Source organism: Argopecten irradians, chromosome 2 (genome assembly GCF_041381155.1).
Source record: "Argopecten irradians isolate NY chromosome 2, Ai_NY, whole genome shotgun sequence".
Lineage (NCBI taxonomy): Eukaryota > Metazoa > Mollusca > Bivalvia > Pectinida > Pectinidae > Argopecten > Argopecten irradians.
Window position 1 is genome coordinate 68,823,172 of NC_091135.1, and position 25,258 is coordinate 68,848,429.

Genomic DNA, 25,258 nt, shown 5'->3' on the forward strand with positions numbered 1-25,258 from the left:
TTGGGATAAAGCTGACAACACAGTCATGTATTACTCCAAGAAAACCTTGTCAGGTGAATACAGTGTTTATTTCGGTTTATGTTTAGATATGTTTAGAATGACGCACGTGTGTTGAGTTGAGTTGAGTTAGTTTAACGTAACGTCATCTAAACGTTTCATGGTACAAGAAAAGACAGGAAAAGAAGTAGGAAGAGTAAAATATGAAGAGAAAGTAGTCGTCTGTTATACCTATATATCTGTCAGTAACAAGCCTAACCCATCAAGAGCAGGCGCAAAGGGAAGAGCTTAGCATTTAAATTTTGTATATAGATTATATAATTTTGAAGCCCTTCTAATTATCTGTGTAAAATATCTAATGTATAACATATACCTATACCTATCCTCTGGGCCGGCGTTGTCACACCTACTAGTACACCACCGAGTTTCATACTTTTATCTTAATGTGCACAATTTGGCCATATTTCTGCACTTATCTGCTCCACTACGAGGGGTTTTTATCGTGCGAGGCTGGGCATCCTCACACGGGACATAGTCTTTAAGTCCCATCCGACGGACTGAGTGTAAGTATTTAGTGGTTGCATGCGCATGCTCGTGAGTTATTTTACTCACGTGTGTCAAGTCCCGTGCTTTATATAGGGGGTTGGCCAGTGAAGTTTATAATTACTAAGCAGCGCTAAAAGAAAATGACTGCCACTTCCTTGGATACGACACTGTCATAATAAGGGGATTCTCAAAAATAATTTTCGAAAAAATATTTGTAATGAATAATAATTAACACATACCGATCAGGCATCGCCGCATATTTGTTTACAACATGTGTGCGTCCGGGTTTCCTGTTTGTTGTCTCGGTGTATTACACGCTTGGCTAGTCAAGTTTACGCTAGCGAGTAAAGCGTTTGCGAGACCCGGATTGACAAAATCCGAGGGTATAAAAGCCCGCGCTCGCAGACGAATGTCAGTCTGAAATCAACACTCAAGCTGAGAAGATCGGAGAATATCAGGTATATGCTATAACAGTATTCCCCTTGATAGAGTGTTTGGCAGCGGCTCGTGACCTGTGATAGGTCAATGACTACGCATACATAGTATAGTCGGTAGTAACAACCACAGCGTGGTTAGCGACTACATAGGTAGTCAGCGACTACAAGGTAGTCGGCGACAACGTAGTTGTCGGGAGTCACAGGACAGTGACTATACTATATAACCACAAGGTGGTTAGCGACTACAAGGTAGTCGGCGACAACGTAGTTGTCGGGAGTCACAGGACAGTGACTATAGGCATATAACCACAAGGTGGTTAGCGACTACATAGGTAGTCAGCGACTACAAGGTAGTCAGCGACAACACTGTTGTCGAGAGTCATCGGCTAGCGATAGTCGGCGACTAGGCCAGTAACCACAGGGTGGTTAACGACTACACGGTAGTCAGTGACACGGTCAGTGACCACGGGGTGGTTGACGACTATAGGATATAGTCGGTGAATATAGATTGTTTGTTGTATACCCAATCTTTAAGACCAGGTGTCGATGGTCAGGCAGACCACTGTATATATACTTATATATGATATTGTTAATCGCTCGGAATTTATGCAATGTTTTACGCTACCAAATAGTAGTCATATCTGTATATATTTGCTTCTGTAGACTAGTCACTAACCAAGATCATTCACTATAAGTGACGAACCCATTTAGAAACGTCACAGTTTTTGGTGGCAGCGGTGTGGATCTTGGTTATTTGACAACGTTTTTGTAATATAATTGTATCAGTCTACACTTTGAAATTCTTATTGATATTACAGTACTGTAAATTGTTTTTGTAATAAAATCACAAAACGGTGTGGTTGTTTGTTGTTCTCAATCATCATGGCGGAAGCCAATATCCGTGATCTTTTGGGTGATGAGTCTGACCATGGCCTTGATTTTGACAATACCGGTCAGCGGAATTTTGATTTCTCTACCCCATTCTCACAACCCTATATACCCAATATACCATATGGCCAAAGTTCAGTTACTGACTCTGGGTTGGGGACTAGGGAGAAGGATACTCGCCCAAAAGTGGTGAAACTGAACCTTGATACGAGTTTGGGGTTACAAAATGAAAGTATCCAAAAGGTCGAGAAAGAGATCAGCGATCTCAGAGAACAGATGTTGCAAATGAAAACTGACAGTTACAATCTGTTGGCAAGAACAAAACCGGCGACATCAGAACAAACCAAAGGGCCCATATCAGGTAGTCACGAGTTTGACCATGTCACGACACGCAAGAAACAATCATACAGAACTACTGGTCATGATGTTGATGAATCAGATGATGAGCATGGCGAAGTCAGCGACACGACCAGGAAACAAAGAAAGAAAACTGTTAATGTGAAAGCATCAACGTACGATGGCACAACTCCATGGGTTGACTTTAGGTCACATTTCGAGGCTTGCTCGAGAATAAATCGCTGGTCCACTAGTGAGAAAGGTCTCCACCTAGCGGTGTCGCTACGAGGCCAAGCTCAGGGCATATTAGGTGACCTCGATATTGCTGAGCAGGAGGATTATGGGGCACTGGTCAAAGCCTTAGAAGAAAGGTTTGCTCCCCCTAACCAGACGGAGTTGTATAGGGTCCAGTTAATGGAGAGACGCCAAAAGGCTAACGAAACTCTACCAGAGTTGGGGCAAGCCATCAGGCGGCTTGTAAACTTAACATACCGTACTGTGTCGAGTGATGTTAAGGAAACATTGGCCAAGCAGCAGTTCATAGAGGCCCTCGCAGACTCAGAGATGCGCATACGCATCAAGCAGGCTAGGCCTAAGAATTTGACTGAGGCTATACAGTTGTCAGTAGAGTTAGAAGCCTACAACCGCTGCGAGAAGAAGTCAACAGAAGGCCAGTCATATCTCCGTAACACTACTGCTGAACCATCTGAACAGTCAGAGATGCTTAAGCTGTTGCAAGATATGCAGAAGAAGTTAGAGTCATTAGAGAAAGATGTTGGAAAGATAAAAACTAAGAGCAAGCCAAACACAAAAACCAATACAGTCAAAAACAGAAGCTGTTTTAATTGTGGTGAGGAGGGACACTTCAAGAGAAACTGTCCTAAACCTAACAAAAAGAAAGATGTCAATAAAGATCAGAAACAGGCTGGTGCCCAGCAAGTAAACACTCGCCGTCGACAGCGACGGAAGAAGCCGAGAGCTGGTATAGGGTCCTCAACTGCAGTGCAAGAGGCAGGCATGTATATAGCTGCCGAACTGCACGGAACAAAAGTAAATCTTTTGGTTGATACGGGGGCGACAGTCACTATTATATCAGAGCGCGTCTTTGATCAAGTTCCGGATTCAGCGAAACCCCGACTGAGTCAAGTTCGCCAAGAGGTATTAACAGCCAGTGGTGAAAAAATAAAGGTCAAAGGCAAGGGCAGTTTTGTTATGAAACTTAACAGCACAAAGAATATTTGTGTTGAAGGCATTGTTGCCAAGATAAATACCGATGGTATTCTAGGACTTGACGCTATGCAGGCCCGAAATGGTTCCCTTGATTTCACAAGAGGTGTTCTCACTCTTGACGGTGTTGAAATACCGACAACCTATAAGGGCAGTATGGGTTGTTACCGACTTTCCTTGGTAGAGAAAGTGACACTCCCCGCCAACACCGAGGTTGTGGTTCAGGGAAAGGTATGCCTACCAGAGGGCGAAACCGTCAGTAATCTGCTTCTAGTTGAGAAGCCCGATACTTTCCTTAAAACGGAAAAGGCATTAGTCGCCAGGGCACTTGTACAGTATGATACCACTGTGCCTGTAAGATTGATGAATCTGTGTAACGAAAGTCAACAGTTTTACCCTGGGACGACGATTGCACAAGTCAGCACTGTCGATAAGGTAATGGAAGATATGTCGACAACCCAACGCCTAAGAAGACAGTCGGACTGAGGGCTGACATTCAATCATTATTGGATGAGTCCAAGCCCAATCTTACAGAAGAGCAGTACAATGCTGCATTCGAGTTGCTGATTGCAAACCAGGCACTTTTTGCTGTTACTGACGACGATCTGGGTAGAACGGGTGTAACCCAACATAAGATTAATACAGGGGGCGCCAGACCAATAAAACAGCCAGTCAGAAGAGTTCCGGGTAACCTCGGTCCTGAGGTTGATAGGCAGGTCAAAGACATGCTTGATCGGGGAATTATTCAGAAGTCATCCAGTCCCTGGAGCTCTGGCATTGTCCTAGTGAAAAAGAAGGACGGAAGCTTACGATTTTGTGTGGACTATAGACAGCTGAATGCTGTCAGCATCCCTGATGCGTATCCACTTCCAAGAATCGATGAGGCTCTTGATCAGATGTCAGGTTGCTCATGGTTCTCAACATTGGACCTTAACTCTGGATATTGGCAAGTTGAGTTGGCACCTGAAGATCGGCAGAAAACTGCTTTTGCAACAAGGACAGGGCTATACGAATTTACGGTCATGCCATTTGGTCTAGCATCAGCTCCTGCAACATTCGAGAGACTGATGGAGACAGTGTTAGCAGGTTTACAGTGGCAGACTTGCTTGATATACCTGGACGACGTTATTGTGACCGGAAAGACATTTGAAGAAATGGTCGAGAATCTCAGACAAGTATTCAATCGACTCCAAGAAGCGGGGTTAAAGCTTAAAGCACGCAAATGTTGTCTGTTTGCTAAGGAAGTAATTTTCCTAGGCCACAAGATCTCGGAGGAAGGTATCTCCACTGACCCTGATAAAGTGAAGAAAGTGGCAGAGTGGCCGGTGCCTGTCAACGTTAAGCAGTTGCGATCATTCTTAGGATTCTGTAGTTACTACAGAAAATTTGTCAGGGACTTTTCTGCAATTGCAAAAATTCTACACAAACTGACAGAGAAGGGGCGGAAATTTGACTGGACACCCCAGTGTCAAACAGCATTTGACACTCTGAAGAAAGAGCTAACTAGCACAAAGACTTTAGCTCATCCCGATTTTAGTAAGGAGTTCATACTCGACACAGATGCGAGTCATGAAGCAATCGGGGCTGCACTATCACAGATAGTAGATGGTGTGGAGAGGCCAATAGCATTTGCAGGTCGTACATTGACCAAGGCGGAGAGGAAGTACTGTGTTACTCGCAAGGAGTTACTGGCAGTTGTTAACTTCACAAAATACTTCAGGCATTACCTGTATGGCAGAAAATTCACTGTCAGAACAGACCATAGTTCACTTAGGTGGTTGCTGAATTTCAAAGACCCAGAGGGGCAAATGGCCAGATGGTTGCAAGTCTTAAGCTCTTATGATATGCACATCGTCCATCGACCAGGCAAGCAACATCAAAATGCAGATGGCTTGAGCAGGATTCCATGTCGCCAGTGTAACTATGACCCGGACTGGGAACAGAAGGCTGACAACATAACATCGTCATGTGCAGCCAACGTAATAAAAAGTCAAGATCCATGTAAGTCGGAGAACAAAGGGATACAGGAGAAGACCTTGAGCGAAAAACAAAAGGATGATGACGACCTAGGGTTGGTTATCGGCTGGGTCAGGCAGGAGGAAAAGCCTGGTTACAAGTCCATAGGTGGCAGAAACAAAACAGTAAAATCTTTGTGGTCACAGTTCGAAACACTGTCCATGCAAGATAACCTGTTGGTAAGGAAGACAGAGAAAAATATGGTTCAAGTTATCATACCTAGAGATGAGCGTCGCACAGTTCTTAACCATGCCCATGACAACAGAACAGCTGCTCATCTAGGAATAAGGAAGACCCTTGCAAAGATCCGCCAACAGTTTTACTGGCCTGGAATGCAAGATGATGTCAAACGATATGTCACAGGTTGCACACTGTGCGCTAAAAGCAAGAACATGACACAGACGAAGAAAGCACCTATGCAGGTGACAGAGTCTGGCTATCCCATGGAGCGTATAGCCATGGACATTCTGTGCGAGCTACCTGAGACTGATGATGGCAACAGGCACATCTTGGTCATCTCAGACTATTACACTAAGTGGACAGAGAGTTTCCCTATGCGAGATATGAGCGCTGAGACCGTAGCACGCATACTAGTGGAAGAAGTTGTTTGTCGATTCGGAGTCCCAAGCATAATCCATTCAGATCAGGGATCTCAGTTCGAGAGTGCTTTATTTCAGGAAATGTGTCACATATTGCAGATTGAAAAGACCCGTACCACTCCCTACCACCCTCAGTCGGACGGTATGGTCGAGAGATTCAATAAGACATTGGTCACAATGTTAAGGGCCTTTGTGAATGAACGACACACTGACTGGGATAGACACTTACCTTATGTCATGATGGCATATCGGTCAACCGAACATGAGACTACCTCCCATTCACCAAATTTTATGATGCTTGGAAGAGAGACATCTACTCCACTTGATCTACAATACTCCATGCCACGGAACTTGAAAGCCTTGCCACAGAACACGTGGGCCTGGGAACTACAGGAGAAGATGGAAGATGCACATCAGTTGGTCCGAGGAAATGTCAAAGGCCAGATGTTGCGACAGAAAAAGCTACATGACCAGAAACTTTCATGGCAACAGTTTAAAGCTGGTGATGATGTCTTTGTCTTTTTCCCTAATGTCAAGCCAGGGCAAAGCCCGAAGCTTGCTTGCCGCTGGAAAGGTCCATTCCGAGTGATAGCCAAACTCACTGACGTGACTTATCGCGTACGTTGTGGACGCAAGGGAAAGATGCAAGTCATTCATGTGGACCGCATGAAACCAAAGAAAACCCAGCGGTTACGAAATGAAAAGGCTGAAGATTTTGCAAAAGTAAAAGAGCAGCAGACACAGGTGAATGAGAGTTGCTTCGAGAGCAAGCAAGACCTAATTGGAGAGAATGTGAACAGTTCATTTGAGGAGAGTTCCTCTACCCTTATACCTGAATGTGAGACAGAGTTGAAGTGTGAGGATGAATGTCTGAAGGGTACAAAGACAGTACCACGACAAGGTCGTAGGCATAGGAAAGCACCTGCCAAACACTCTGATTATATTCTGTTCTAAAATGTTATACAATTTCCAGAATAATATGAATAAATTATTGCCAAAAGTAATATGTGATATTACTGATATATATTCCCTCTAATCAAAGTGTTCTGTACTTTCAGGATGGTAAACACTAAAACAACTCCAATGAAGGCCTGCCCAATGTGTAAATTCCGGACAGCTGGAACTGATGAGCTTAAGGAGCACCTGGTGCTTTGTGGTTTGAAAAATGCGGAAAAGAATCCCTTCTCCTGCAGCCACTGCAATTTTACAACGTCAAAGCAAATATACCTAACCCGCCATGAGAAAAGGCACCAGAAATCAGAAGACAAGAATAGTCAGCCTGAAGTAGGACAAGTGTCCAGCCAGCCTGACGGGAAAGGCGACGTAGCCTTAAGCATCAGCAGCAGTAATGATAGTGACTCGGATAGCGATCATGATGTCTCATCACCAGAAGACTGGCAAACACAGGATCCGGGGCCATTACTGTCAGAGGAATCAGAAATGGAATCTAGTGATCATGTGTTCCAACCTGAGGAAGGAGCATCTACCTCGGCAGAAGGAACATGCAATGATCAGGAACCTGATGATGATTCGTTGCTTGGAAGAGTCATTCGGAAGTCCACTAAACCTACGTTGCCTTTTAACCAGAAAAGAGCGGCCATGGAGCAAAACGTTGCAACGAGCAAGAAGTTACGCGCAACAGATCTACGCAATGTTATCCCCAAACCTGTAACTCTTGAACAACCTATCAAACGACACACTCAAACAGTGACCCGTCGTTTTGTCAGTGTAGGTGTCCAGACGGACACGGCTTTAAACACCACTAAGAGAACTGTCACTACAACTTATCGCTATCATGAGGCTGATAAACGTGTAAAGCAAACTACCGTAGATGAGACATTCTTCTACTTCAAGGCATTTGGTGATAGCCGTGAATAGACTCATATAGGGGAGAAAAACATTCATTTTACTTTATATTAAAAGTTATTGATGGTTCATTACTTGTGTGTTTTCTATGATTCTTGTAATTCAGTTTTGATGATTAAGAAGCGTGGAAGCTTCAACCTCGAAGGCGTGGGTAATGTAATGAATAATAATTAACACATACCGATCAGGCATCGCCGCATATTTGTTTACAACATGTGTGCGTCCGGGTTTCCTGTTTGTTGTCTCGGTGTATTACACGCTTGGCTAGTCAAGTTTACGCTAGCGAGTAAAGCGTTTGCGAGACCCGGATTGACAAAATCCGAGGGTATAAAAGCCCGCGCTCGCAGACGAATGTCAGTCTGAAATCAACACTCAAGCTGAGAAGATCGGAGAATATCAGGTATATGCTATAACAGTATTCCCCTTGATAGAGTGTTTGGCAGCGGCTCGTGACCTGTGATAGGTCAATGACTACGCATACATAGTATAGTCGGTAGTAACAACCACAGCGTGGTTAGCGACTACATAGGTAGTCAGCGACTACAAGGTAGTCGGCGACAACGTAGTTGTCGGGAGTCACAGGACAGTGACTATACTATATAACCACAAGGTGGTTAGCGACTACAAGGTAGTCGGCGACAACGTAGTTGTCGGGAGTCACAGGACAGTGACTATAGGCATATAACCACAAGGTGGTTAGCGACTACATAGGTAGTCAGCGACTACAAGGTAGTCAGCGACAACACTGTTGTCGAGAGTCATCGGCTAGCGATAGTCGGCGACTAGGCCAGTAACCACAGGGTGGTTAACGACTACACGGTAGTCAGTGACACGGTCAGTGACCACGGGGTGGTTGACGACTATAGGATATAGTCGGTGAATATAGATTGTTTGTTGTATACCCAATCTTTAAGACCAGGTGTCGATGGTCAGGCAGACCACTGTATATATACTTATATATGATATTGTTAATCGCTCGGAATTTATGCAATGTTTTACGCTACCAAATAGTAGTCATATCTGTATATATTTGCTTCTGTAGACTAGTCACTAACCAAGATCATTCACTATAAGTGACGAACCCATTTAGAAACGTCACAGTTTTTGGTGGCAGCGGTGTGGATCTTGGTTATTTGACAACGTTTTTGTAATATAATTGTATCAGTCTACACTTTGAAATTCTTATTGATATTACAGTACTGTAAATTGTTTTTGTAATAAAATCACAAAACGGTGTGGTTGTTTGTTGTTCTCAATCATCATGGCGGAAGCCAATATCCGTGATCTTTTGGGTGATGAGTCTGACCATGGCCTTGATTTTGACAATACCGGTCAGCGGAATTTTGATTTCTCTACCCCATTCTCACAACCCTATATACCCAATATACCATATGGCCCAAGTTCAGTTACTGACTCTGGGTTGGGGACTAGGGAGAAGGATACTCGCCCAAAAGTGGTGAAACTGAACCTTGATACGAGTTTGGGGTTACAAAATGAAAGTATCCAAAAGGTCGAGAAAGAGATCAGCGATCTCAGAGAACAGATGTTGCAAATGAAAACTGACAGTTACAATCTGTTGGCAAGAACAAAACCGGCGACATCAGAACAAACCAAAGGGCCCATATCAGGTAGTCACGAGTTTGACCATGTCACGACACGCAAGAAACAATCATACAGAACTACTGGTCATGATGTTGATGAATCAGATGATGAGCATGGCGAAGTCAGCGACACGACCAGGAAACAAAGAAAGAAAACTGTTAATGTGAAAGCATCAACGTACGATGGCACAACTCCATGGGTTGACTTTAGGTCACATTTCGAGGCTTGCTCGAGAATAAATCGCTGGTCCACTAGTGAGAAAGGTCTCCACCTAGCGGTGTCGCTACGAGGCCAAGCTCAGGGCATATTAGGTGACCTCGATATTGCTGAGCAGGAGGATTATGGGGCACTGGTCAAAGCCTTAGAAGAAAGGTTTGCTCCCCCTAACCAGACGGAGTTGTATAGGGTCCAGTTAATGGAGAGACGCCAAAAGGCTAACGAAACTCTACCAGAGTTGGGGCAAGCCATCAGGCGGCTTGTAAACTTAACATACCGTACTGTGTCGAGTGATGTTAAGGAAACATTGGCCAAGCAGCAGTTCATAGAGGCCCTCGCAGACTCAGAGATGCGCATACGCATCAAGCAGGCTAGGCCTAAGAATTTGACTGAGGCTATACAGTTGTCAGTAGAGTTAGAAGCCTACAACCGCTGCGAGAAGAAGTCAACAGAAGGCCAGTCATATCTCCGTAACACTACTGCTGAACCATCTGAACAGTCAGAGATGCTTAAGCTGTTGCAAGATATGCAGAAGAAGTTAGAGTCATTAGAGAAAGATGTTGGAAAGATAAAAACTAAGAGCAAGCCAAACACAAAAACCAATACAGTCAAAAACAGAAGCTGTTTTAATTGTGGTGAGGAGGGACACTTCAAGAGAAACTGTCCTAAACCTAACAAAAAGAAAGATGTCAATAAAGATCAGAAACAGGCTGGTGCCCAGCAAGTAAACACTCGCCGTCGACAGCGACGGAAGAAGCCGAGAGCTGGTATAGGGTCCTCAACTGCAGTGCAAGAGGCAGGCATGTATATAGCTGCCGAACTGCACGGAACAAAAGTAAATCTTTTGGTTGATACGGGGGCGACAGTCACTATTATATCAGAGCGCGTCTTTGATCAAGTTCCGGATTCAGCGAAACCCCGACTGAGTCAAGTTCGCCAAGAGGTATTAACAGCCAGTGGTGAAAAAATAAAGGTCAAAGGCAAGGGCAGTTTTGTTCTGAAACTTAACAGCACAAAGAATATTTGTGTTGAAGGCATTGTTGCCAAGATAAATACCGATGGTATTCTAGGACTTGACGCTATGCAGGCCCGAAATGGTTCCCTTGATTTCACAAGAGGTGTTCTCACTCTTGACGGTGTTGAAATACCGACAACCTATAAGGGCAGTATGGGTTGTTACCGACTTTCCTTGGTAGAGAAAGTGACACTCCCCGCCAACACCGAGGTTGTGGTTCAGGGAAAGGTATGCCTACCAGAGGGCGAAACCGTCAGTAATCTGCTTCTAGTTGAGAAGCCCGATACTTTCCTTAAAACGGAAAAGGCATTAGTCGCCAGGGCACTTGTACAGTATGATACCACTGTGCCTGTAAGATTGATGAATCTGTGTAACGAAAGTCAACAGTTTTACCCTGGGACGACGATTGCACAAGTCAGCACTGTCGATAAGGTAATGGGAGATGTCGACAACCCAACGCCTAAGAAGACAGTCGGACTGAGGGCTGACATTCAATCATTATTGGATGAGTCCAAGCCCAATCTTACAGAAGAGCAGTACAATGCTGCATTCGAGTTGCTGATTGCAAACCAGGCACTTTTTGCTGTTACTGACGACGATCTGGGTAGAACGGGTGTAACCCAACATAAGATTAATACAGGGGGCGTCAGACCAATAAAACAGCCAGTCAGAAGAGTTCCGGGTAACCTCGGTCCTGAGGTTGATAGGCAGGTCAAAGACATGCTTGATCGGGGAATTATTCAGAAGTCATCCAGTCCCTGGAACTCTGGCAATGTCCTAGTGAAAAAGAAGGACGGAAGCTTACGATTTTGTGTGGACTATAGACAGCTGAATGCTGTCAGCATCCCTGATGCGTATCCACTTCCAAGAATCGATGAGGCTCTTGATCAGATGTCAGGTTGCTCATGGTTCTCAACATTGGACCTTAACTCTGGATATTGGCAAGTTGAGTTGGCACCTGAAGATCGGCAGAAAACTGCTTTTGCAACAAGGACAGGGCTATACGAATTTACGGTCATGCCATTTGGTCTAGCATCAGCTCCTGCAACATTCGAGAGACTGATGGAGACAGTGTTAGCAGGTTTACAGTGGCAGACTTGCTTGATATACCTGGACGACGTTATTGTGACCGGAAAGACATTTGAAGAAATGGTCGAGAATCTCAGACAAGTATTCAATCGACTCCAAGAAGCGGGGTTAAAGCTTAAAGCACGCAAATGTTGTCTGTTTGCTAAGGAAGTAATTTTCCTAGGCCACAAGATCTCGGAGGAAGGTATCTCCACTGACCCTGATAAAGTGAAGAAAGTGGCAGAGTGGCCGGTGCCTGTCAACGTTAAGCAGTTGCGATCATTCTTAGGATTCTGTAGTTACTACAGAAAATTTGTCAGGGACTTTTCTGCAATTGCAAAAAATTCTACACAAACTGACAGAGAAGGGGCGGAAATTTGACTGGACACCCCAGTGTCAAACAGCATTTGACACTCTGAAGAAAGAGCTAACTAGCACAAAGACTTTAGCTCATCCCGATTTTAGTAAGGAGTTCATACTCGACACAGATGCGAGTCATGAAGCAATCGGGGCTGCACTATCACAGATAGTAGATGGTGTGGAGAGGCCAATAGCATTTGCAGGTCGTACATTGACCAAGGCGGAGAGGAAGTACTGTGTTACTCGCAAGGAGTTACTGGCAGTTGTTAACTTCACAAAATACTTCAGGCATTACCTGTATGGCAGAAAATTCACTGTCAGAACAGACCATAGTTCACTTAGGTGGTTGCTGAATTTCAAAGACCCAGAGGGGCAAATGGCCAGATGGTTGCAAGTCTTAAGCTCTTATGATATGCACATCGTCCATCGACCAGGCAAGCAACATCAAAATGCAGATGGCTTGAGCAGGATTCCATGTCGCCAGTGTAACTATGACCCGGACTGGGAACAGAAGGCTGACAACATAACATCGTCATGTGCAGCCAACGTAATAAAAAGTCAAGATCCATGTAAGTCGGAGAACAAAGGGATACAGGAGAAGACCTTGAGCGAAAAACAAAAGGATGATGACGACCTAGGGTTGGTTATCGGCTGGGTCAGGCAGGAGGAAAAGCCTGGTTACAAGTCCATAGGTGGCAGAAACAAAACAGTAAAATCTTTGTGGTCACAGTTCGAAACACTGTCCATGCAAGATAACCTGTTGGTAAGGAAGACAGAGAAAAATATGGTTCAAGTTATCATACCTAGAGATGAGCGTCGCACAGTTCTTAACCATGCCCATGACAACAGAACAGCTGCTCATCTAGGAATAAGGAAGACCCTTGCAAAGATCCGCCAACAGTTTTACTGGCCTGGAATGCAAGATGATGTCAAACGATATGTCACAGGTTGCACACTGTGCGCTAAAAGCAAGAACATGACACAGACGAAGAAAGCACCTATGCAGGTGACAGAGTCTGGCTATCCCATGGAGCGTATAGCCATGGACATTCTGTGCGAGCTACCTGAGACTGATGATGGCAACAGGCACATCTTGGTCATCTCAGACTATTACACTAAGTGGACAGAGAGTTTCCCTATGCGAGATATGAGCGCTGAGACCGTAGCACGCATACTAGTGGAAGAAGTTGTTTGTCGATTCGGAGTCCCAAGCATAATCCATTCAGATCAGGGATCTCAGTTCGAGAGTGCTTTATTTCAGGAAATGTGTCACATATTGCAGATTGAAAAGACCCGTACCACTCCCTACCACCCTCAGTCGGACGGTATGGTCGAGAGATTCAATAAGACATTGGTCACAATGTTAAGGGCCTTTGTGAATGAACGACACACTGACTGGGATAGACACTTACCTTATGTCATGATGGCATATCGGTCAACCGAACATGAGACTACCTCCCATTCACCAAATTTTATGATGCTTGGAAGAGAGACATCTACTCCACTTGATCTACAATACTCCATGCCACGGAACTTGAAAGCCTTGCCACAGAACACGTGGGCCTGGGAACTACAGGAGAAGATGGAAGATGCACATCAGTTGGTCCGAGGAAATGTCAAAGGCCAGATGTTGCGACAGAAAAAGCTACATGACCAGAAACTTTCATGGCAACAGTTTAAAGCTGGTGATGATGTCTTTGTCTTTTTCCCTAATGTCAAGCCAGGGCAAAGCCCGAAGCTTGCTTGCCGCTGGAAAGGTCCATTCCGAGTGATAGCCAAACTCACTGACGTGACTTATCGCGTACGTTGTGGACGCAAGGGAAAGATGCAAGTCATTCATGTGGACCGCATGAAACCAAAGAAAACCCAGCGGTTACGAAATGAAAAGGCTGAAGATTTTGCAAAAGTAAAAGAGCAGCAGACACAGGTGAATGAGAGTTGCTTCGAGAGCAAGCAAGACCTAATTGGAGAGAATGTGAACAGTTCATTTGAGGAGAGTTCCTCTACCCTTATACCTGAATGTGAGACAGAGTTGAAGTGTGAGGATGAATGTCTGAAGGGTACAAAGACAGTACCACGACAAGGTCGTAGGCATAGGAAAGCACCTGCCAAACACTCTGATTATATTCTGTTCTAAAATGTTATACAATTTCCAGAATAATATGAATAAATTATTGCCAAAAGTAATATGTGATATTACTGATATATATTCCCTCTAATCAAAGTGTTCTGTACTTTCAGGATGGTAAACACTAAAACAACTCCAATGAAGGCCTGCCCAATGTGTAAATTCCGGACAGCTGGAACTGATGAGCTTAAGGAGCACCTGGTGCTTTGTGGTTTGAAAAATGCGGAAAAGAATCCCTTCTCCTGCAGCCACTGCAATTTTACAACGTCAAAGCAAATATACCTAACCCGCCATGAGAAAAGGCACCAGAAATCAGAAGACAAGAATAGTCAGCCTGAAGTAGGACAAGTGTCCAGCCAGCCTGACGGGAAAGGCGACGTAGCCTTAAGCATCAGCAGCAGTAATGATAGTGACTCGGATAGCGATCATGATGTCTCATCACCAGAAGACTGGCAAACACAGGATCCGGGGCCATTACTGTCAGAGGAATCAGAAATGGAATCTAGTGATCATGTGTTCCAACCTGAGGAAGGAGCATCTACCTCGGCAGAAGGAACATGCAATGATCAGGAACCTGATGATGATTCGTTGCTTGGAAGAGTCATTCGGAAGTCCACTAAACCTACGTTGCCTTTTAACCAGAAAAGAGCGGCCATGGAGCAAAACGTTGCAACGAGCAAGAAGTTACGCGCAACAGATCTACGCAATGTTATCCCCAAACCTGTAACTCTTGAACAACCTATCAAACGACACACTCAAACAGTGACCCGTCGTTTTGTCAGTGTAGGTGTCCAGACGGACACGGCTTTAAACACCACTAAGAGAACTGTCACTACAACTTATCGCTATCATGAGGCTGATAAACGTGTAAAGCAAACTACCGTAGATGAGACATTCTTCTACTTCAAGGCATTTGGTGATAGCCGTGAATAGACTCATATAGGGGAGAAAAACATTCATTTTACTTTATATTAAAAGTTATTGATGGTTCATTACTTGTGTGTTTTCTATGATTCTTGTAATTCAGTTTTGATGATTAAGAAGCGTGGAAGCTTCAACCTCGAAGGCGTGGGTAATGTAATGAATAATAATTAACACATACCGATCAGGCATCGCCGCATATTTGTTTACAACATGTGTGCGTCCGGGTTTCCTGTTTGTTGTCTCGGTGTATTACACGCTTGGCTAGTCAAGTTTACGCTAGCGAGTAAAGCGTTTGCGAGACCCGGATTGACAAAATCCGAGGGTATAAAAGCCCGCGCTCGCAGACGAATGTCAGTCTGAAATCAACACTCAAGCTGAGAAGATCGGAGAATATCAGGTATATGCTATAACAGTATTCCCCTTGATAGAGTGTTTGGCAGCGGCTCGTGACCTGTGATAGGTCAATGACTACGCATACATAGTATAGTCGGTAGTAACAACCACAGCGTGGTTAGCGACTACATAGGTAGTCAGCGACTACAAGGTAGTCGGCGACAACGTAGTTGTCGGGAGTCACAGGACAGTGACTATACTATATAACCACAAGGTGGTTAGCGACTACAAGGTAGTCGGCGACAACGTAGTTGTCGGGAGTCACAGGACAGTGACTATAGGCATATAACCACAAGGTGGTTAGCGACTACATAGGTAGTCAGCGACTACAAGGTAGTCAGCGACAACACTGTTGTCGAGAGTCATCGGCTAGCGATAGTCGGCGACTAGGCCAGTAACCACAGGGTGGTTAACGACTACACGGTAGTCAGTGACACGGTCAGTGACCACGGGGTGGTTGACGACTATAGGATATAGTCGGTGAATATAGATTGTTTGTTGTATACCCAATCTTTAAGACCAGGTGTCGATGGTCAGGCAGACCACTGTATATATACTTATATATGATATTGTTAATCGCTCGGAATTTATGCAATGTTTTACGCTACCAAATAGTAGTCATATCTGTATATATTTGCTTCTGTAGACTAGTCACTAACCAAGATCATTCACTATAAGTGACGAACCCATTTAGAAACGTCACATATTTCAATGTGTTTTTTTCAAATGCATGTTTTTTAACTTGCATTTTCAGCTTTAAGGTAATATCACAATTACCACAATATCATAATGTAGTCATAAACAAAAAATACAGAATGTCGACATTGTCTATTAATACAGAAATTTATCGTTATATTTGAAATATGGAAAACTTTAAGATGTGGAACACACCCGAAATGTCATATCGATAAGGATTAATATACATATGGTACCGCCGAAAAGTTGATCGACAAACTGTGTTGGATTGTTTTGTCCACGTGACCGGGTATCACAAATAACGAGAAGACGGGAATATCGTCTGCGTACGTGTGCTGTAAAATGGAATAGGTAGGATTCAATGAGTGTCAATTTCACATATAAACAAACGTAGTAATACAAAACTTTTAACCTGATCTAAGCATTCAATGTACTGTTTTTCACAGAAGCGGATTGGGAGCTGACTCTGACTTGTGGATAAAACAGGCCATCATATCAGCTGTGAAAATATTAAAATTTCAATAGCGAAGTTGACTCTGAGTTATGATTCTGACACATCGAACAATACTGAATATACATTATGTACGCCTTAACCTTCATCGAACATATATTTCGGTCTGATATTTTCTCCTTTATAATAATATTTATCTAACCACTTATGAGTCAACTAAAACTAATAAAAATAATTTATTTAGTTGATATATGTATTTGCACAACTACGGAGAAGATTTATATAGGCTTACCATGTTTTATAATACGTTGATATGTGCTTTTGTGTGTAATAAAAGAATTTGTTGATATGAAATAAGTCGACATTTTCTGAGTCGAAGTAATTAAAATTGTATTTCTTGTAATTTTCACTGTAACGATATGTCGTTTTAACATTCGACATTTGAATATGTACCTTGATGATTTAGCTCCCCAAAACCATATGTCAGTCTATAAAAGAGCCTAAATCTAGGGATCATATATTCCTGGTTTTGAATAAAACGTCTTCAATCTCCGCCATATTCAGTACCTTCGGGTTTTGTCGGAATTCCGAATCGTATCACGTGACTGACGTCCACACGTCCTGCACGTGGTGATCCAGGTAACTAGCGTAAGCGCACATGTGTTTGTTTACGTTTTCCTTCTGGCTAATATGAGCAAATCGTGCTGGTTTATGTCCACAGAGCGAGTATTTGAAACATCTAATTCACACATTGCCATAATTCAATATTGTGTGTATTAAAAATTGTAATGTGCGAGAATTAATTTTTCTTTGTAAATTGAGTCTGCTGAGGTCGACCACGTCTTTTGTTTACGAAAATTGTTGACATCTCTCATGGTTTCACAACTCTCGTGTTACTTCGAGATTGTCGCGACGATGTTCGAAAGAGTTCGGAATGATTCGGCATCTTTCGAGCCTATTTTTCACGTGTACACGTTAAAAAATTTTTTTCACTTCTATAATTAAAATACTTCAAGTGCTGCAACTTAATAAAAAGTGGTAAAAGTAGAAAGTTTAAACCTCGGACAGACGGAGAAAAATGTGTATAACACTTATACAGTTTTTACTATGACAAAAAGAGCGAAAGTGATAGACCATACAACTTTAAGACAGTCCAAGCAACTATGTCGAACAAAAATCACTTGTCCAGCGCGTCAGTGGACTGTTGCTACATGTACTGATTTGTACAGTACTAACACACAGGTGAAAATTGGGTTATATACAGCAACAGGTGGTGTTGTTGTACCAGTTGTAATTAAACATAATGTTTTCACAATAGTAACATCATTCTGTGAATTCTTATAGCACCTTGGACAGAAATGTCCTCAAATGATTGGCGGAGAGCCGTCACGTGGTGACCCCCCTAACACTTTATAAGAGGTCAGTAAATTTTATTATGATGCTATTCTTCCTTTATTTCTATCCAACGTGATTTGTATACAAACCTCTGCTTTAGTAGGACAGACTTGTAGGTGATTTTACATATTAACCAACAGTCTCCCCAAAACAACCCATTGGTTGTAATATAAAACACTTCGCCATATAACCAATTCTTATAAACACCACCCTTTATCAATCTACCTTTTTTTAATCTTTAACCCCATCTGACACCTTCTTAAGATAGCCAAGTTTCCACTAAAATTAAGGCATCTAAGATAAACTGCTACCCATTAACCATCTAAAGCTACTTTCGTAATTTCTGCTTTCCTTTACGCTATTTTACACTGTCTGAGGTTTAAACTTTCTAATTTTACCACTTTTTATAAAGTTGCAGCACTGGAAGTATCTTAAATTATAAAAATAAAAAAATCTTTTTAACGTGTACACGTGAAAAATAGGCTCGAAAGATGCCGAATCATTCCGAACTCTTCCGAACATCGTCGCGACAATCTCGAAGTAAAACGAGAGTTGTGAGACCAAGAGAATATATCAACAATTTTTCATAAACAAAATATGTGGTCGACCTCATCAGACTCTATCTACAAAGAAAATAATGCTCGCACATAACAATATTTGATACACACAACATTTTACGGTAATGTGTAAATTGGATGTTTCAAATACTCAATCTGTGGACATATACTAGCATGATTTGCTCATATAGGCCAGAAGGAAAACGTAAACAAACACATGTGTGCTTACGCTAGTTACCTGGCTGACCACGTGCAGGTCGTGTCGAACGTCAGTCACGTGATACGATTAGGAATCCGACAAAACCCGAAGTCACTGAACATGGCGGTGATTGAAGGCGCTTTATTCAAAACCAGGAATATATGATTCCTAGATTTCGGCTCTCTTTTAGGCCGACATATGCTTTTGGGGAGCTAAATCATCAAGTTACATATCAATGTTTAAATATCAAATGTTTAAGTTGCATATCGTTACAGTGTGAAATTAGCAGCAATACAACTTTAATATCATGGATATTACTATCACGGCTATCATGGACTCCAATATGGCGACCGTCCTATGGCTTTCATTCAAATGACACCATATCAAAAGGTGACCAAGCCTTTATATAAAGTGCCCTGTCTCCGTCCGGAAATGTACATTCTGGTCTTTTTATTAGTTAACATTCTAACTACATCGTCCTTCGTGTCTTTACTTTTGATATCCAAGTGATAAAAGTAAGAAACAACACAGTTTCTCGACATGCTTTTCGATGGTACCATATTCACCGCAACAAGTCGATTAATACTTATCGATATAACATTTCAATATTTCAATCATGTTTTTATTTTTGCAAGTAAAATATTATAGAAATATAACATTTTGATGAGGTCGATACATGGTTATATCGACCAAAGAAAAGAATATTGACCGAGGACGCAGTCCGAGGTCGATATTTTTTCTGTGATCGATATAACCATGTAATGACCGAAATCAAAATGCTATATTTGTTTTATTATTTTTCTGGATTTTTTACATTTTGAAACGATTGTGAAATTAAATGAGCATCGCATTGTAAATTCTGCTTTCTTGATGACAGTTATAATCCTATAATTTTGTAACAAGTATAATTAAAAAACAATATATGAAAACAGTATCAATTGAAGCACTTCAAATCTTTATTACATGAACCCGGTACATGCGTGTTTGTAAATTGCATACATGTCCATGTACTCCATTATACATGTAGCTCCATGTCTTAAGGACACAGTCAATTAAATGTATAGTTTGTTCTCCGTTGAAATAATATACTTCCAAGTCAAACATATATTTCACAGATTCAGATTGACATTAAGATACATGTACATTATCTTATGCTAAGTACTCCATTCCGTAAAATAAAAATCGTATACATACAGTAGGATTAGCCTAGGCCTAATGTTGTAAGTAGCCTAGGTGGAATTTTAAAAATAAATATCAAACGTATTCACTATTCAACGGCTCCAGACGCTTAATGAATGTTATGCGATTATTTCCTACTCTTCTACCGTGTTTATGTTGGAAATTTAAAAGTTTAAACTGCCTAGTTCAGCTGGAAGTCATCATCATCTTTGTTAGAAACCGAAACAATCAACGTCGTCTGTCAAATTTTGTGGTTACGCTTCAAATTCAGGTCATCAAAGCGTTTGTTTCAAAGCGCCAGGAACACGAAGCGTTTTGGTAACGGAGACGATAACGTTATCTAAAAAATAACCATGCAATATACTTTTTTCTATAAACTACTTCCGGAAAAATCTTGCAATATAGGTTTATCGGCGATCACGTGGCATGTTTTTGACCAATGAGATGTGACCAAAAAACAGAAAAATAAGTATCAAAATAAATAAATCCTAATATTTAAGAATAACTTGATTATATTTTTTTTTGGTGTTATGTGAAATATAACACATGAAAATCTTGCAAGTACTCTGCAGCGGTGTTATGCATAGAGAGGTAAGTTATATCTCCAATAAATCATAAAAAACAAATATATTCAAATAGAATCCTTATAATTCAATTTACTATAAATGATAAATATTCAATAAATACTTTTTTTTTCATTATGTTCGAGCCAATGCAAACGTTATATAACGGGCGACCGCCAATTTTAACCTGAGTTATGGTGGTCTGATAAAGTAAATTTTTAAGGCCCAATGAAAATGCTCGATAACAAGCAAAATTTGAACTATTGAAAGATAACATCGATCTTACAGCTTTACGATGTTATCGAACACTATCACATGCTACCTCGGACCGGTACAATAACCCTGGCATTTCTTGTTTAAATTCAAAATTAATAACTATTAGCCATACTGAATTCTTAAACATTGCTCCGACGCTTTTAAATTAACGATATTTTCTAATTTTAGGCTTCCTTGCAAATTTGACAATAAATTATGCCCATAAAATGTGATTATTCTCAATTATGTTCAAGTGAAGGGTCCATATAACGTAACAGTTTTCGAATATTTTGCTCGTGGATCTTAATTGGGTCACTAGTGGAATCGGGGTTAGAATCACAATATGTTACGAAATGATAGTGAAGGAGATCTAATCAATTGGCCGACTGGAAGCTTGATTGTTCAAAGATAACGGTTTTAATCCCAATACCTCCCCGCCCGCCCCCACCCAATCCCCCATGCCAACTTACTATCGCCAATGATATTTACAGCAATCTATCATGACTCCGTGTCCCCGACATCTCCCCTCCCCCCCCCCCTCACCCCCCCCCCCCCCCCAGACACTAGATGTTTCATAACATTTCCAGCTTGTACTATGGGCTGTTAATTAACCAGCGATAAAATGTTTTCCATTGTGTCGTAGGCGTCCCGATGACATCCGGTATGAGAAAGAATCACTCAAAAATTTTAATGCATGGCTGACATTCTCACGAAATTGCTTACTTAATCTTAAAAGTCATTTGGATGAATAAAAATGATCAAGTTAAAAAGAAACAACAGTAACCCAAATACGTAAGTTGAATTCATGATTTCCAGATTAAACCTGTTTGTTGTATGATATTTTATAGTATTGGCTGTGAAGCTGGGACTATGCTGGTCACCACGTCGACACATGAAGATATGCTGGACGTTTCTCATTTCATGATTGGCGAGACGAGTCTGGATCAAAAGACCACAATAATAAAAAACCAATCGCCCGTGGCTGCCGGTATAACGTCTACTCGACCCATACGTGCAAACTTGAGTACCCGTCTGGATGCTGTTACACACTATACACAAACTTATGAAATGGCAGGGTCAGAACTAATCTTAAAACCAATCAGGTGAATAATGAAAATTTGTGTTAGTTAGCTGATTGGTTGACTGTGTGAATGGAATTCTAAGAACGTGCAGTTCGCAGTAAAGGCTTTGGTGATACGATTGCAACTACTTCCTATCGTAAAAATATCAATAAGGCAAATTATATTATTATCAAAAGGTAATATTTCCTATTTCTGACACGTCTCGTCATACCCAAAAATTCAATACATTACACTGGTGTCTTTACGGGATTACATAAGCTCACAACTTAAACAGCATATTCTCGTATACAAACGGGATTCTCTTCAACGACCAGTAAAACCGATGTATTTTAGATGATAGTCCTCGGTTATTTTTGAGGGAGCTCTGTACTAACAAAATCGCTGAGTATAAAAGTAATATATAAAACGTATTACTACTTTCTTTGATGTTGAAGATGTTGCTCTACCCTGTAATTCGTCATGAATGTTGTTCTCGACGTGTTTATATCTCCTTTGTGTCTGCGTGACACCTCACTTCTGCATAAGTGGGTTGTAAAGGTGTCGAATAATATCCAATTTTAGCGTTATCTTTTGCAACTCTTCTTTTAAAGGTGTGTTTCGTTCCCAATCATAAATTGGATTCCAAGAACACTTTTGCTCCATTGGAATTTATAATTTCCTCATCATCGATGTTAAAATCTTCATTTGATATCCACAATAATAAAATTCACGGAAACCTTTTTGGATCACTATAAACTGATGTGATGACCATGTAAATGTGATATGTCAAATGGAATGCACGTGTACCTATATATAAACCTTACTTATATGTTTTCATTAGACCATATAATAAACATGATTTACCTTTGTAATCAATTAAGTTCTATTCAACTATCCAACAGTTGGATAGTTGAATTGTTGCAATTTTTGATGGGGTTCAAAGTGGATAGGAATCTTTAAGCTGAATAAACAACTCGTTGGTGAAGAAAAGGTCAACGAGTGGTTTATCCTATACATAAAAGACTTTTACGGAGGAAAAGCGTCCAATCTTATTGCTGTCGATCTATGAATGTTGAAGTACCGCTTTGCTTATATATTGTAGTTATCATTTTTTGCAAATATTATCTATATATGTAGAAACCATTTTTCTCATTAATATGTATAAACAAATCAAGACACCATTTATTAATGTCTTTCAGGTTAACAATGAAATCCTGATTGAGCTCTCTTCAACTTTCTAATGTATAACAATTTTTCAAATATATTATAACAGATTTAAAAAACAATTATGTATTTACTATTCATGTGCTATCGTATATGCCATTTATTTGTATTTACAACATTTGTGAATCATTAATGAGGTTGTGATTTATTTCCTCAAGTGTACTACAAAAATTATTAATGTCAATTTACTGTCAAATAAAAAAATGAATTTGAGAAAAAAATCTATTTTCTAAACATTAGTTGAAATAATTTGCCCTTAATGTAACCATATATCGCCTATCAACGACTTAAATGCCTAAACAATTAGCATAAATAGTGCATCAATGATTGTACTGTTTTCTGTTTACTGTCCATCAAAAACTGTACTGTTTCCTTTCAAATTATCGTAAATAGTCCATCAATGACTATAATGTTTCCTGTCCTTTTATCGTAAATAGTCCATCAATAACTGTACTGTTTCCTGTCAGTTAATCGTAAATAGTGGATCAGGGACTGTACTGTTTCCTGTCAATTTAACGTAAATAGTCCATCAATGACTCTACTGTTTCCTGTCAATTTAACGTAAATAGTCCATCAATGACTGTACTGTTTCCTGTCAATTTAACGTAAATAGTCCATCAATGACTGTGCTGTTTCCTGTCAATTTAGTGTAAATAGTCCATCAATGACTGTACTGTTTCCTGTCAATTTAGTGTAAATAGTCCATCAATGACTGTACTGTTTCCTGTCAATTTAACGCAAATAGTCCATCAATGACTGTACTGTTTCCTGTCAATTTAGTGTAAATAGTCCATCAATGACTGTACTGTTTCCTGTCAATTTAACGTAAATAGTGCATCAATGACTCTACTGTTTCCTGTCAATGTAACGTAAATTGTGCATCAATGATTGCACTGTTTCATGTCAATTTAACGTAAATAGTCCATCAATGACTGTGCTGTTTCCTGTCAATTTAACGTAAATAGTCCATCAATGACTGTACTGTTTCCTGTCAATTTAACTTATATAGTCCATCAATGACTCTACTGTTTCCTGTCAATTTAGTGTAAATAGTCCATCAATGACTGTACTGTTTCCTGTCAATTTAAACGTAAATAGTCCATCAATGACTCTACTGTTTCGTGTCAATTTAGTGTAAATAGTCCAATCAATGACTGTACTGTTTCCTGTCAATTTAACGTAAATAGTGCATCAATGACTGTACTGTTTCCTGTCAATTTTAACGTAAATAGTGCATCAATGACTAGTACTGTTTCCTGTCAATGTAACGTAAATTGTGCATCAATGATTGCACTGTTTCATGTCAATTTAACGTAAAAATAGTCCATCAATGACTGTGCTGTTTCCTTTCAATTTAACGTAAATAGTCCATCAATGACTGTATTGTTTCCTGTCAATTTAACGTAAATAGTCCATCAATGACTGTGCTGTTTCCTGTCAATTTAACGTAAATAGTCCATCAATGACTCTACTGTTTCCTGTCAATTTAACGTAAATAGTCCATCAATGACTGTACTGTTCCCTGTCAATTTATCGGAAATAGTCCATCAATGACTCTACTGTTTCCTGTCAATTTAACGTAAATAGTCCATCAATGACTGTACTGTTTCCTGTCAATTTAACGTAAATAGTCCATCAATGACTGTACTGTTTCCTGTCATTTAATCGTAAATAGTCCATCAATGACTCTACTGTTTCCTGTCAATTTAACGTAAATTGTGCATCTATGATTGCACTGTTTCCTGTCAATTTAACTTAAATAGTCCATCAATGACTGTACTGTTTCCTGTCAATAGTCATCAATGACTGTACTGTTTCCTGTCAATTTATCCATATAGTATTTTAATTTCTCAAAATCAGGTCATTTGAGAATACAAAATATTTGAAAAATAAAACATCTATTTGTACATAGATTGCATCTGAAAACGTGTTTTTTGTCTTTTAAGTTTGCACAGACAGGAAAGGGGTGTGCAAGGACTGGAATTCCGGCACATTTGAAGGTGTGGTCAACAGTTATGGAATGAAGACAGTGTTCAAGAACTGCATATGCCAGAAATATG

General features: G+C 40.9%; 2 protein-coding genes across 2 annotated transcripts; both read left to right on the plus strand.

The window, feature by feature from the left end:
• The first annotated feature begins 763 nt into the window (after window positions 1-763).
• On the plus strand, window positions 764-7,986 carry LOC138316321 (uncharacterized). The gene is made up of 2 exons (XM_069257988.1): window positions 764-1,001; window positions 7,105-7,986. The coding sequence occupies exon 2, from the start codon at window positions 7,106-7,108 to the stop codon at window positions 7,922-7,924; it is 819 nt and encodes a 272-aa protein (XP_069114089.1). The 5' UTR covers window positions 764-1,001; window position 7,105; the 3' UTR covers window positions 7,925-7,986.
• Window positions 7,987-8,217: 231 nt separating this feature from the next.
• LOC138316322 (uncharacterized) lies at window positions 8,218-15,296 on the plus strand. The gene is made up of 2 exons (XM_069257989.1): window positions 8,218-8,312; window positions 14,415-15,296. The coding sequence occupies exon 2, from the start codon at window positions 14,416-14,418 to the stop codon at window positions 15,232-15,234; it is 819 nt and encodes a 272-aa protein (XP_069114090.1). The 5' UTR covers window positions 8,218-8,312; window position 14,415; the 3' UTR covers window positions 15,235-15,296.
• Window positions 15,297-25,258: the final 9,962 nt, after the last annotated feature.